Genomic DNA, 16,827 nt, shown 5'->3' with positions numbered 1-16,827 from the left:
TACTAAATTATTAATAAGTAAATGCTAAGTAATTTGGCACTAGAGGTAGGCATTGGGCATCATCTCTTGTTAAATATACCATATTTACTCGCATATAAGACAAGGTTTTTATTAATTTATCACAGTTTCATATTCCTAGGTCTTCCTATATGTATGAGCGAAAGATTCTTTGCGTTTTTGCATATAATTTTTGTGAACCATGTATTTGCATTTTTTACTGGATGCTTACCCTCTTGTATTTAAAAACAAAAGTATTTTATCCAGATCGTTTGAATCATTCTTGTATATTGTTGAGTAAAGATGAATAGCAATAGGAAAAGCAAAGCTTTTGAATTGAATTCCAAATTGAAATTCCAAAATCACATGGGAGCTCAATATAAGTTTTAATCCATTCCCACATGAAAACAGTTGATTATTTGGAAATCAGAATTTGGAGAAACTCATAAGTGTAATTGACGGAGGGTGAATTCGACTGTTAAGATATCAATCGACTGTTAAGAATTGGTAAAAAAGGTTCCCTTTTTTGCCAATTCTTAACGGTCGAATTCACCCTCCATCTGATTGTCCAACTTTACATGAACAAATCATGTTGTTGATTTTACAAGATTTTTCCTTAAAGTCTAAAATGTCAGTAATTTTTGTGGGACAATGTGTGCATTTATCCTCATTTGATATTTTACTTGTGATTAAATGAAATAAAATTAGAATTGTATTAATAAATCTAATTTTCTTTATTTTTATCTTTAAAGTCACACCTCGTCCTATATGCGAGGTCATCTAATATGTGAGTAAGTATAATTCAATTAATATTTTAATAATTAATTTAAAAGGTTCTGGAGGAAGAGAATTGGCCCAAAGTGGAACTTGAACCTATAACTCCTGCTTACTAAGCAGTTGCATTATCAGTTATACTCAGTGGTGATATTCAGCGGGTTCGCACAGGTTCGGCCGAACCCGTTGTTAACATTTTCAAAGTTTTCAGAACCTTGTTAAACACATGTAACATTTCTCAATGGTTTGATTCTTTTAAAAATATTAAAATATATGTATTATACCCTGTAACACTACTAAACTAGAGGCTTCCGATGCACCATTTGAGCGAAAAAAAAATTGTCAAGGAAAAATTTCTGTCCTTTGTTAAATATTTCGAATGTCATCACTGGTTACACTACCAGGACCTTCATCTGATTTTTGTTTCCAAAACTATTAATTTAGATATAATCATACTTTGTTATTTTGTTAAATTATAATTATTAAATTTAGCAAGAGATGGTACCTAATACCTGCTTATAATGCCAAGTTACTTAGCATTTAATTATTAATAGTAGTAGTAATACAACCTGATATAATATGGCATACATTTGACTTTATTATGGGTATATTTAATGTTTTAACACTACATTAATTAAGAACTTTTGAATTCTTGCAAAATTATTTATAAATGTTTATAATAGGCATGGGCGTAGCCACAGTTTTGTTATGGGGGACGTAGTAGAAGCCAACCTGCCACAAAATTGAATTATTTCAAATTATTGTTCGTTAAAATGAAAATTCCATGATAATCGACGATAACTTAACACACATGAAATATGAAACTTCCTTTAATCATAACATTGGGCACAGGGAGTCGTTAACCCCCCCTTTTTGTTTTAGTATTCAAAATTTTTACCTTTAAGTTTTTCTTTCTTTTTGCAAATCAGCTCAACACTTTTTCGGCTGTGATTTTCTGGGGGGCCATGCCCACCCAGGCCGCCCTTGCTACGCCCATGATAATAGAGTTAAATTTGTTTGTCGATAAAAATGCAGAATTTATATTCAAACAAGTTGTAAACTGAATATCAATAGCAAATAATCAAAACCTGTACTAACCAGAACTAATTTCATAATTTAGTCTTAGAAAGTATTTTCATCCTTTTTAATCTTCATATAAATGTGTTAAAAATTATTCATTTACAAAATATTTGATATTGCTAAGCAACTATAAGGTCAGAGCAGCAAATCAACTGAAATTCACTTTGAGAGCCCTAGGCAAATGTCTTTTAGCCTATAACATAATCAGTAGCATGTTATAACATAACATGCTACTGAATATTGCAACAATAATAATGACATTTTTTAATATACAATACAGGCTATAGAATATAATTAGCTATCAATATAAATTTGCATTGATTTTTGCTGATAAAGCTCCTTTTATCTAAAGATATACTGTTTCTGGCCAGTTACTAAATAATTTGGTTATCACAATCTACCATTTATACAATTGTATTTACCATATACCTTCTAACAATAGTACTCCATATTTAAATTCTATAATCTGATTCTATTATTGGTATCTAGTATTGGTAATTAATGCAATAAACACAATACATTTTTATAGAAGTCAGAATATCTCCTTTTAATTAAAAAATATTTTGATGTTATGTTGCTATTTACCAGTTACATAATATATAAATTAGTCTATACAATTAAGTGGTGGGTCTCTATTAAAAAGTTTATATACATGCATTTAATGATGATATTGAATTCTTAAATATATTCATGATTGGATGAATTCTGAAAATGGCATGCATCATGAAATTAATGCTTTTCAAGTAGATAAATTCTCTGTCAGCTGCTCTTTTTCCTAGAGACAAGTACAGTTAAACATTAAGTACCTTTTAGAAAAATTTAAAATTAATTAACAAATTGTGTGTAAATTTTAAAACAGTAAAAATAATCAAGTATTAATTTTACTAGATACTAATTATAAAGTAATATATTAATTAAAATATTCATTTCTACAGCCAAAACCTGCATCTAAACCTGGATTATTTTTACAGTAGAAATAAGCTGTTTAAACAAATTCTATAATTTAATCAATTAATAAAGGTATATGGTTAAGGTACTTTTTTTGTGCTGTAACTAATAATTAGAAATTAATTTTGAATTTTAATTAAATAAGAAAATTTTGGGGCTTGAATCTACTTATATGTAACATGCATATGTATTTCCAGTTATACTATTTGAACCTCTATCTGATATTTGCTTCCAGATTTACATTTACTTAGTTGTAAATTTATTATCACACTGATTCATAAAATTTCATCAAAAATGTCTATGACCACAAAAGTTTTTGACCTTGTTTAAAAGCCATCTTTAGGCTACATGGTATTGAATTACAAAACTGTTAATGGTTTTCAGTAAAACATATTACAAAATTCAAAACAAGTCAAAAGTTAAAATATTCCAAGAGTAAAATGTTTTAAATTTACATCATTAAAAAAAATGAGGATGCTTTTTAAACAAAGTTGAAAGTGTAGCCTCTCTTGTGACACACTTTCAGCCTTGCATAGCAACAATTAGTTAGCAAAGTAATAATTAAGTAATAGTGATATCTTTTGTTTATGGCTCTCAGCTGGCTCTAGCAAGATTATATATATAAATATACAATGTATTCATTTTTAAGTATTATATATAAGAGTAAAGTGTTAAAGTTATAATCGTGAATGTAACAACAAATATAAGCATAAACCCAATATATCCACAAATAATTGTTGTAAAAAGTTAGAATGACTGTATTTAATCATCATAAATGGATATTTAGTCCTTGGAATGTTTAACTTAAACATTTTATGAGGAAAGTTTAAGAATTTGAATTGATTATTCAAAAAACTTTTTTTGAATGTACTGTACTTATACAACATTGTGGTTTTTCTAACTACTAGAAAAAATTAATGGATATATTAAATTTCTTTATAATTATATTATGTTTTCATATTTATTTCAGCACAGTTCTATATTTGAATCATCACTTCTCTTCCCAGGTAGCAAGGTAACTCAAACAACAGATGTAAAATGCACATCTTTGGATGAAGTCTTAGATTCCTTACTGGCAATACCTCTCAGTTCCCGTTCATCAAGTCCTACAACACCACGGAGAGATGCCAGTCCACTCATTGGACATGTGCCAACTGCCAAAACTCATATCTATCCAAGCGCACGAACTCCTCAGGATCTTCAGTTTCCAAATTTTATGGAAAGATTCTCTTTACCTTCAAAACCTGCATCTGCTGAAACCACTCACAGAAGACCTCTTACAGATAGTTTTTTGGAAACTGCAGCTAAAGAAGAATCTTTTAATCCTATACAGATCAGAGAATTAACATCAAGTCCTTCTTCAACATTCCGAAGAGAATTTCCTGAGAGCGAAAGAGGCAAAGTTACATCCCAAGATTCAACTCAACGAAGTGGAAATCAGGATGGCCAGGGTAAGAACCCCGCTCCAAGCCCAGCACCTTTCCTTCTGTCCCAATCACCTCACCCGTACCTTAACCTTGAATGCTGCAGCAACCAAGAAGTTCTTCCAAAGGACAACCAGGTGACACATGGTTCCTTCTGTCACAGCACCTACTGGAAGCCGATGGTGGATCCTGAGGGCCATACAAGCAACGTGGAGGTTTTGAAACAGAGAGAGGAAGAGGATGCAGTCAAAGGTGAGTCGTCCAATCTGTCTGCATCAGAAGAAGCACCTCACTCGTCTTCAGAATGCATGGTTAGTGTTACTAGTGGTAGAAAATTATCTATGTGGCATGTATCCTTTCCTGTATCAAGTAGCAATCCTATAACATCTAGTAAGATAGCAGAAATCACCGATCCTTCACTCACCTTTCATGAAAAGCACCCGATGGCATCACTTGAAGCACACACTCAGCACACAGATCAGGTGATAAGAAAAGGAGTAAGTGAGCAGAAACAGGCTCAATTTTGTACTTTGCATGTATCAAACCTTTACTTATGCATGTTTTCCTTTCTTCACCTTACTTGCTTGTCTCTTATGGAACCCTCAGAACCTCCCTGCATGCCATATGTGCAAGAGGGTATCCACATAACAAATAATCAAACTTCTGTTTCTAATTTTATCTCTGGAAATACTTATTTAGGTAAATCAGAAGAAGATGATGATGATGATCAAGAAGATAAGATTGTCAATCCTTTTGAGACTATGCAGGAATCTGTTCATGGAACAACTAAATCCACTGGGACAATCAAGTGCCAACGACCCAAATGTAATAAATCACTGCCGGTGGACGAAGCCCGTTCCAAATTTCGCACTTGTCCAAACTGTTATACCTATTACTGTAGTAGACAGTGCAGAAAATTGCATTGGGCAAGACATCAGGGCAAGTGTCCACAGACTAAAATTAGCAACTTGTGCAAACAAGTACTGATGAAAGTACGTGATGATCCTACATCTAGGCGGCATTTATCCACTTGTGCCAGAAGGGGTTTCCTATCACGTGGTCGAGGTGCAGTTAAGTTAATGTTCCCCTGCCAAGATGATGCCTTGGATTACTTGTGTAAAGGATGGGATGCAGTCAAAGCTCAGACCATCTATATATCTCGATCAGATCTCTTAGCCTCTGAAATTGGTTCAGATATCTTCAGCCAAGTTAGAACTCTATGCGAAAAGTACAATCCAGACAGGAAATTTGTTCTTTTGGCAGCTATCATGATTATTAGTGAAGGAAGTGGATCACCTAGTGGATTCTTAGATAGAGAAGTAGTGGTTAGGGGTACAAAATTACATCTTGCACCTCCATTAGTGGAAGATGATGTGCCCACTTTAATATTAACTGTCATCAAAGAGCCACATCCTACAGAAACTACTTATGAAGACAGGTTGAGTGGTATGAGGTCTATAGAAAATCAGTTATCGGACAGAGGAGTGATTCTTTCGGAACAGTTTCCAGAGGTGTACTCAAAATTGAATCAGTTCGTCGAAAAGAATGAATCATTTGCACCTGTTAATATATTCCCAACAGACAAGAGAACAAAGAAGCTATTTATGTGCATCATATTGCCTTGGGCAGATGGTGATATTATTCTTAATATATCCTCGAAAACCAGCAGGGTCAGGTCAAAAAAGAAACACTGAATATTTTTATTGATTTCTTTATATTATTCAAGAATAGATTTTAATCTATATTATTATAATTAGAAAATAAAATTTTCTGTGATAACATGTCCAACTAGGTCTGAACTGAAACAAGCCTATCTGCTGAAGGATGAATAAACTCTTATGTATGCAATTTGAAACTTCAAAAATTACCAACAGCATTTAGGAATGAGACAGTACAGTCCTAGTAAATTAAATTTCCATATTATCAACTGTTCTATATAATAAACAAGAAGAGAACAGCTTTTAATAATGGAAGATATTTCATTATGTTGTATGTCTGTTATGAAACACACTTATATCCATCTTATACAGAAACCTGCTATAATATAGAAATTATATATATTTTTTAATATGATTTCCTGATTGTTTATAAATTATGGGATAGTTTTAAAAGTGTTAAATGAAAAGATGAATGAATTAAAGTTTGCAAGTTCTCAGTCAAGGAAAATCTCATATTACAACTTTGTATTATTCTTATCTAATTCTTTAGCTGCAAAAACAACTTACAAAATCTAATAGTTTCCTTGTTTTTGATATAAAATTAAAAAAAAACTATTATCCTTATCAAACTAAAATATAGAATATATTTACTTGCTAATGATGACAAAATAATGCATAAAAAATTCATAAATCTCTGCTTCATAATAAAATAAATTATTCTGTCAAAAACTATTAACAAGCAAGATAAATTTTAAAAAAAATTATTATATATCAATTTTCTAGTCATAGGTCATTTATGTTGCATAGAAGCTTCTTATGATTCTTTATATAGATTTGAACATCAAAAGAAAAGTTACAAATGAAAAATGTTTAAATTTAAAGAGTTACAATTTGAACCATATTTTATGATTTTATGATTTACAAAAGACAAAAGTATTTTGTAAATCAAAATATGTATGCAACAACTAATACATTATTCTAATTTAAAAAAAAAAGCTTTTTTAATAATTTGATTATTAAAAAATGACAGATAAAGTAACAGCATAATCATAAGCATAACAGATTATCAAAATTATTTTAAAATAATAATGCACCTCAAAGCCTGTTACCAGTGTGAAATTAACACCAAAAAATGAAAAATTAATTTCCACAAACATTTTTGAACCTTCCAAATGGACTGTAATTAACTTCGGTGTTTGGTAGTGTGGAATTGTAATAATTAGCAATGCAGGCTAATCTATATATTTTAAAATACTTATATCATCACAATATATGGAAAATTTATTTAAAATTTATTAATTTACTCCTTTGCTCCTTTTATTTACTTAAAAATTTATCCTCTGCATTGAAATAATTAAGTTTATTCAGTTATAAATTATCAACTATTAACATATTCTATGTATATCTGGTATAAATTTGTCATAAAATATTATTTTATATTAAAAATTTTCAGTTTCAATATCTGTAATTTTATTTAATATACATTTTCTGATATAAAAAATCACATAATTAAATTTTTAAGTTGTTGTCAAAGTTGATTGTAAATTTAACAACCTTATAAGAAATTTACTACTATTACTACCACCACCACCACCACCACTACTACTATGATATGGAATTATTTATAAAAGAAAAGAAGTATTTTGTTTTGCTGCTTCAAATGAACAATAAATTAGCTTAACATATTGTAAAACAAGAAAAAATTTAATCAAATATTAATACGTATGTTCTGAATGCTGTATTTATATTGCAATTAAACAAGACAAAATTTAAATCTATATGCAATTTAATTAATTATATCATAGATTTTAGAATTATTTGTTAAATTATATGAATTATGCCAGATGTTTAAATCTTCAGTTTTTGAGAGAAAATGTCTTGCTCTTTAACTCCAAACATGTATAATGTAACATACAAAATTTTAGAATTTCATATGTCAAATGACAAAAATTTCATGAATCTCACTTTCAGAAATCTCACAAATTGCTTAGGTCTGTTATTCTGAAGCCTCATTAAGAAATTTGAATTTCCAAATTTATATTCAAATCATTTCTTCAGTGATATTTTGATTACAATGCAGAATTATCACAGGTATTAATGACAAATAAAATATTTGATAATTTTTTATTGTCATTAAGTATATAGTCTTAATTAAGGAACTCAAGATTTCCAAAATTTTTACTCAAAGAAATGCAGTTTGAATGGATTTATGTTTGACGCACTTTAATAAACATATTATTTATATTTACACTTGTCAGGATTTATTCAGTTTGCCAAAGTGCAGTAATGTAAGTTTATATTAATATATATAATATTAGGGTGGTTCTTATTATAGGAGCTAAAAACAAAAGTTATAGTTTGCCTAGGGGCATCTGCCTAACTTGTTCCAATATTGAAAAAGTAATATTCCCAAAATTTGGCTAGGGTTACTACCAAAGATGAAAACATTATATTTTGCTAAAAATAAAGAAAATTTAAAGTAATACATTAAGCATTTAAAATTTACATTTGGTAATTATCATGCTACAATATCACAAGAACTGTGTGTTTTTAAAGACAAGTAGGGATCAGTGTTTTATCCCAAATCCCAATTGCAGCTTTGGCATTATCTGCACTCTTTGGCTGTCTAGACTCATTGCTTCAAGTGGCCTGAATTTATAATCTAGGCCAGGGATGGCAAACTGTTGAGTCCATGTGCATATAGTTTGTGTGCACTGAAGTTTTAGACTTTAGTGCACACAAACTTTACACTTCAAATAACATAATCAAAGGAATGGAATGAACATGCTTTAATTAGAATAAATGTAAAAAGTTGATTGAAAAAAATGATGATTGGGTGATAAACCAAAAGGATGATTGAAAAAAGACAGTTAACAAACTGAAATCATATGATATATTATGTGCCAGATGATTTTGCAAGATGTGGCAATTTGGGTATGCATGCCATAGGTTTGTTTCCCCTGGTCTAGGCCCTAGATTGTTCCAGAAGATTGTAGAACATTAAGAAATGTTCTAGAGTTGTTTTAGAAGACCCAACATGGACTGTTTTATCTCATGTTCTATGATATTGTGCTCCTACTGTTATAGTTATGTAGATTTCTATTTCAACAGTGAGTGGCCCTACACTCTTAGCATTATGACATTTTTTTTATCATGGTAGTGACTCATAAATATTATTATATTAACCAGATTTTAAAAAAATAATTTTTTTTCATAATGGAACAGATTCAAAACATGCCCCATCCAACTTTCCAAAACTTAAAAATAAGGATTATCCTAATATATATAAAATTTCTGCTTGACGTAAATATATAATAACAATGTTTGGAATTTCTATACAAATATCTAAATATTAAAAATTTTCTAGCACTTCTTACTCATACATTTTGATTTAAATCAATTACAATTACCTACATGATAACAAACCTTCTCCTCATATTTAAATTAAGCACTAAATAATGAATATAGAGTAGAAGAGAAATATAAAAAGTTTCTTTTGTTAGTTATGAATGATTTATCACTAAAGAAGCATACTTGATGCATACTAACTTGGATGGAACTTATGCAAAAGTTGGTTTACAAACTATCCTATAATTAAAAAACAATCAAAATAAACCAACTCTTAGATATATGCATATAAATAAAAATTATTTATTTATCAAAAACTTTGACTGTCTTTGACAAGAATGTAAAATTGGTTGGTCCGTGAATTTCCAAGCCTTTAAGAAAGAGGAAAAAATGATATAATTAGAATTGCATAGAATGGATAGATTGGATAGAGATCTTTTGTTTCCACTAACAGAAATGTAGGAAATGTGTGTTTTGAATATAAAAGGAGGATTTAAACAGAAGAGTCTTGAAGTATTAATGTTTCTGCTAAAAGTAAGTTTGGAAATAAATTCTGTGTGTTTGCCTTTATAACAGATTTCTTGTACTTTATAATATATCCAATCAAAAACAAACAGTATTGTATGCAGTTTTAAAGTATCACTTACTGTAATATTAATTTTAAGGACAAAAATCTGATGTAAACATTTTAAATATTCTTTATGTTTTTATAAACTTGTTATTTATTGTTAGACATATTTATTAGTTCTGTTTCAAATTGTATTATATTGTTATCATAATATAAACAGAGTTTATTTCGATTCATTAGTATTGTATAAAATTCAAATGCTTCAAATAAACAAGCCCCTTGAATACACTCGAGTTTTGTTTTGAGGATATTTAACTAATAATTTGAAAAAAATCTTGTATATTTGAAACATGTTATATTTTGTTGTACATATATATATATATCAATGTTATAATTAAATATTAATATTTATTAGAGAAATATAGATTGTTGTATAATTTTAAACCTCAAAACTCAAAACTTTTAATTTAGTAAAATTAATTTAAAAGGTGAGAAATTTCTTATCCTTTTAATGATTTGATATAACAATTCCTGCTTACAATCATTTTAATATGTTTCAACATTTTAATAGCCTTTCAAATTCCATCTTTGGAAACTTTTATAACAAATTTGAATAAGTGTACTTAGGAAAAAATGAGATATTTTTCTTGTTTATTAAACTTTCTTTTTATAGATATTATGACTTTTTTACATTCTTTCTGCCCTACGGATATGATATATATAATGTTTTGATGCTCTTCATAGCTTTAGTCATGCTCATAACAGATGCAACAATGAAAGATGAAGCCTACATATCTGAATCAGATCATCTATCACAAATCTGAAAATGCCCAGACTTATGTCTGTATTCACAACCATGGATTAGAATTCAGAGGCATTATTTAACCAATTAGTATTTGTTTTATTTTAAACACTTGAGCATTTATTATGTTAACTTCTGAAATTGACTTTTAATTTTTGTTTTTGAATGCAGACATCAAAATGGCAAGTTGATATTATCACTTTAACCATTTAGTCATTGATATTGACTTAAAAATGAAAAGCTGAATATATGAAACATTTTATTTATTTTTCAATATCAATGGCTTCATTATGAATTTCAAATTATAACATCTAATAATGAATTAAAACATAATTATATGAATTTCTCTATCTTCATAATCATGGTGCTATGAGGAACAAAACCATTTTTTGCCTCACACAAACATTTATTCTAAATTGGATTTAAAGTTTTCAAAGATGGAAACTATATACAGTAATTCATAATATATTTAAGTATCAAATATGTTTTTATTCTATCCAGGAATTAAATAATTTTTGATTTTCATTGTAGATAAAAAATGTTTCAGAGGTTCAAAAAAATAACAACAAATAGATTATTATAATAATGAAAATGAAGAATATTCTATAATTATAACTGAAATCATTTTTGAGGAACAACAAATGATTACTTTTTATAAAAGATTTTAATATTTTTTCCTTTATTCACATTCAGGATTGGACCTTTGAATTACATTTTATTAACTTTTTTTGAGTTTTGGGTTTAATTTTCAAAGTGATCACAATGCACATTTGTGTAAATTGTTATGATAAATGTATTCTAGATGAATTTAGCACATTGAAATCTTAAGATATGACTTTCATATTAAGAAAAATGATTTTGCAGATATGAGTAAGTGCATTTAAATTGATAGATTTAAGATACATTGTATGTGTGTAATCAAGGGGTTAAAAAAATGAAAGTAATGGATAAATATGTATATTATGTAAATGAAAATCTGATTTTTTTAAACTTACCTTTTAAAAATTATAAAAAATATATAAATTATTTAATATAATAAATATAAATACTAAATATATATACATATATTTTTATATTTTTAGTTTATTTTTTAATTCAAATTCTGTTAATTAACGTAAAAAAACTATACTTGAATTTTATGGCAATTGTGTGCTCTAGCGGTTCTTGAACTAGAATTTAAAATCGATTTAAAGAGCAAAGTAGGAGGAAATATGAATTAAGAGCTGAAGAATTATTGTAAAAAAGTTTGGAATTTGAAATTAGAATATAGCTTTTAAAATTTAAGATTAGAATATTAGATAATATCAAATCAAAGAGAAAATTAGAAAGAAAATTTGCAATTTTTGTCAGAATTTAAAAGCAATAAAAAAATTTTGTTCCGATTTTCCCAAATGCAATATTGCGATAAAAAGGATTGGATCGTATCTTGAATATTTGCAAAAAAAATATGGACTTATGAATATTATTATTATAATTGTTATTATAATTGGATAAGTCTTTTTGAAGTTGCTGGAAATAGCCTTATGAATTTTCACGACAAATGTTTGCTGTTACTTTTGTGTATAGACGTTATATGTTAACATCGAACTCTGTTAAAACAAAAATGAAAATTATTCGGTGTATATTTGTGATTTCCTCTTTTTCTAAATAAAGCTTACAAATTTAATATGGTTTTATTTGAATAATTTTAATTAGTTTAATCAAACTCTCTCTTTTTTTAATATATCAACAAATATCTTAAACCACCACCATAAATTCTCATGGGCTCTGAACTAACATGTATATAACAATATTTAATTTAACATTCAATTATAGATTATTGTGCATTTAATAAATGAACATAAATCTATGACTGAATCAATTAAAGATGCTGCATATGTTAATTTAATAAAGTTAAATTGACAGATTCTATCTCATTTCTCTCTGACTGATAACATTTCTGGAAGCATCTGAAGGTGCTACATGTATCAATTTAATGAAGACATATATTCTGGAAGATTCAGCTGATCTTTAGAATATTTCCTGAATGTTGTATATGTTGATTTAATGCAAATTAAACTGATATGTGCAACATTTATCATAAAGCATAATATATTTAGAAAATTTAGAATTATTGTTGAAACAATAAAATGTAATAATAACTGGAGCACTTAATATAGTCTTGATAAATAAAATATAAAAACTGCTTATGTATAGAGTATAATATATATAATAAACAGAATGTATTAATTACTTTCCTCTTTATAAGTTTGCAAATGTATAGTACAGATTTAGCCACTGAATTGACATTTGAAACAGTTACTATAATTATTTAGGATGTATTTAAAATTAATATAATCAGCACAATCTGGGAATTTAGAAACTAATACATTAATATAAATCTAATTATAATTACATATACAGCATCCTCCAGATGCAAAATATTTAGAAAATATTGAATATATTATTGAAATGAAGAGATAAGAAGCTAATTATTTTAAACTGTTTAATTTGAATTTTATGTATTCTCATTAAAAAAACCACAATAAGTAAATATTAGTAACTTTTTGGCTTTCTTTGATGATTTTTGTTTGAGTTAAAAGGACTCAATTTATGCTTATCATGTTCCACATTCTAACAATTAATGTCAGACTTGCAAAATCATTTAATTAATGATACAACACATCTTGTATTGTAATTTAAATAAATAAATGGTTTTGCAAGTCTGACAATGATCTTTGAAGTTGATATCAAGTTTTCCAATGGAAAACAAATATTTAAAAAATTTTTATGATAACAAAACTAGTTAAATTTTAGTGCTTTAAATAACTGTACAAATATAAACACCAACCAAAACCCAATGTATAGCAAATAGACACCCCAACTGCCATAAATAATCAGGTTATAATTTGCCAAGTTATAGCCCAATATACAAATATAAATACTTGTATATTTATACCTTGCTGGATATGTGGTGGCCAACTGATTGCCTTGAGAGGATGTTTCTGAACAAGGACGTAAATGCATCCCTAGTCAGCACTGTAATAACTGATGATGGTTATATCTTATATATACTGGAAGAGGAGGTCAGACCAGAGGTCCAGATAGTGTAACAGGCAATGCATCTGCACAGTAAGCAGGAGTTGAGGGTTCAAGTCCTACTTTGGGCTGATTCTTTTCTTTCAGTTTAATCCAAATTATTTAATTAAATATAATTATTAATTTTAATACAAGTTGTAATTTTAATACAAGCCTGTATAAGTAAATCACGTCCTTGTAACAGGCAAAAGCCTTATATGATAAATAAACTTTGAATTGAATGAATGAATGAATGAATGAATTTTAATACAAGATGGCACCTAACGCCTCCCTCTAGTGCCAAATTCATTTGTAATTCATATTTATTATTGCAAAATTATAGCCCAATTATTTATGGCAATTGTGGGTCTATTTAAATAACTGATTTTGTTTATCACAAAAATTTAATGTACTGTACCTAAGGGCAAAAAGCAATGAACAAATATTTTTAAAAGACACTCTTAGAACATTGATAATCTGCCTCTTAGAAAATATTCAATTATTTTTTAAAAGAAGGAAATCATTAATATTCTAAATCTGTTCAATTTATTTCAGATGGCATTTCATGATGGATAACTATATTTTATCTTCATCTTCCTAAACATAGTATTAAATAAATATATATGACTTATAAAATATAAATAAATAATCTAAAAAATTAGTTTCTAGTTCAAACCAATTAGAAAAATGGTTTAACTGTAATACCATAGGGCCAAATAGCCACAGTCTTTGAAAATGCAAATATTTATTTTTTAGTTAAGGAACTGAAAATTATAATCTTTAGATAATGTGAAATTAGTCATTTTAAAAATATTTCTAACAGGAATAATTTTCTGGTATGTAATAATGTACATCATGAATGAAAGATAAAAGTTTTAGATTAAGAACAATATTGAAATATTGGATATTTGTAGTAAAGAAACAAAACACATTCTGTCAAAATTTAGATGGAGTTAAAAGTTCTTAATGTCAAATTTTCTGTTGATCATCAAAATATAAAATATATCATATGGATCTAACACATTCCTGAAAGTGATTAAAATATTAGGAATGAGAAGTGTTTTCAACTTTTCTTAAGGAAAAAATTCTTTCTAGGTTTATTTGAATAACTTCAGTTTCTTAAAAGAATTCTAAAATAATGCAAGACATATCTACCTATCAAACCATGATTTTAATATATTAAACATTACAAACTCTAATTACTTCTTTGATTACTTACTAATAAACTGTTAACAAGATCATTAAAGGATATATTTATTTAAACAAAAACTTATTAACATAAAAATGTAAAAAAAATTTATTTAAAATGAATATTGTAAGTTATACTGTGCTATATTTTTTTACTTTTTGTTATATACAAATTTTTTTTTAAATAAAGGACTAATGGAATCAATTGACAGTGATATTTATAGTAGAACTAATGAAATAAATAGTTTTCTGTCCTTTGATAAAACTTCTTAAACATCCAATATTAACTCTTCAATTTCTTTTTTCAAAAAATAAATTTATTCATTATTTACTTTTATTCTCACTATTTTTATTTCAGCCCTTGTACTCATATTATGCAAGTATTTTATGCAATAATGTTTGGCATTTAAAAATATTGTTGTTAGTATTGTCAAAAATTACTTTTTGTATAATAATATTAAAGGTACAAGAAGTTCTTTTATTTACCTATTTCATAAAAATTAACAAATATTTTAAAATTACATTCAAATAGTTTATTATTATTTCTAATTTACTGTTCAAAAAATCAAATTCTCTGTAAAATATTTCAGCATCATTTCAAGTAAACCTAACTAAAATATTTGTACATGCAAACCTTACTTTTTTAGTTTTTCTTATTTACTTTTTGAGCACTGTTGTATATTTAAGCTGTTTAAAGATAATTTTATGTTATCATCTTTTTATATAAGATACAAAAGTGCAAAATTTTTAAAATTGTGTATCTTTTCTCAGCTTAGTCATCAACATATTTAGCAAAGGACATTCTTATGGTCACAGATCTTGAAAATACAATATTTTATGGCAGGATAACACTAACATCTTTTCTATAAACAGAAACAATAATAGCTAACTTGTACAAACATGTCTGGGAAGGTTATCTCCTAGACATAAATAAACTTGCTTACTGCTTCTGCATATTTTAAGGAAACTGAAAAGTAACCAAACACTTATGAAAACCTCAAAATCATAGATAAGCAAACCACATCCTTTTTTAACAGAGTTGTGTACAAGGTATTTAGCACCTAAGACAGGTGGCCAATAGTTTTTGCCCCCAGGCCAAATTGGAAAGAAAACTTTTTTCATGGGCCAAACCAGAGGAAGATTTTGAGGTGGTGCGAGATCTCATTGTGGTGTCACCCCATAGAGACTACAGATACATTTTTCACATTATCATGCATTATCAACATTCTACACTGTACTTACGAGATTTCTAATGGAGCATTAACTCTAAACACACAGTGAGTTATTGACCTTTTTTTTTTTTCTTTTTAGGCATCAGAATTTTTCATTGAGCTATTCGGACTTGTCTAGCTATTATTGAAAAATTAATCGCGGGCACCATAAATTCGTTTAGGCCATATATTGGTATACATATTGTATTGTATACTATGATTTTTTATGTACTTCTTTAATTCAGTTGTGTATCTGAGTCTTGTTGGTATTGGTATTGCATATTGCAATTTCATTATCTGAACTACAAAATGTGGTCACAATTCACAAGACTTATTGTTAAAAATTAAATAAAAACTATTATAGCTTGATATAAAGCCTGACAGTTAAAGATTCTTTAAGAGTCTACACCAGATTGTAACTTTAGACAAGTGCAGTGGAATCTGCTGGAAGACATGAGATGTTCCATAGCCAAATGCAATACTCATCAAGTATTTGCTGTTCCACTGAGGTTAAAATGTGCCTTGTTGCTCCACAGGATCATCCATGACCAGAATATATACACTTCCATTCTGGCAAGAATAGTCAATGCAAAAGTCAGTTGGATTTTCCTGTTGGCAGCAAGCAGCTGCTGGCTGTTTGTGATTTTATATGGATAACAATTCCCCAGCTTTCTCAGTAACTTCCACATTGCCATAGGATGCATCCACTGTCTTCACACTGCATGTGCAATACTTGCAACGTTATTCATTGACTGTTCAACAACTACTGTGG

General features: G+C 28.0%; 1 protein-coding gene across 1 annotated transcript in view; it reads left to right on the top strand.

The window, feature by feature from the left end:
- LOC111618356 overlaps window positions 1–6,260 on the top strand; it is a 64,504-nt gene extending 58,244 nt beyond the window's left edge. Inside the window, exon 4 of the mRNA XM_023359861.1 lies at window positions 3,807–6,260. Within this exon, the coding sequence (XP_023215629.1) occupies window positions 3,807–5,917 (2,111 nt within the window). The 3' untranslated portion in view covers window positions 5,918–6,260. The remainder of the gene's footprint in view (window positions 1–3,806) is intronic.
- The last annotated feature ends 10,567 nt before the right edge of the window (window positions 6,261–16,827 follow it).

The sequence above is a fragment of the Centruroides sculpturatus genome, unplaced genomic scaffold (genome assembly GCF_000671375.1).
Source record: "Centruroides sculpturatus isolate CEXI.00-Female unplaced genomic scaffold, Cexi_2.0 scaffold189, whole genome shotgun sequence".
Lineage (NCBI taxonomy): Eukaryota > Metazoa > Arthropoda > Arachnida > Scorpiones > Buthidae > Centruroides > Centruroides sculpturatus.
This window is presented reverse-complemented; position numbering and strand designations above follow the sequence as displayed.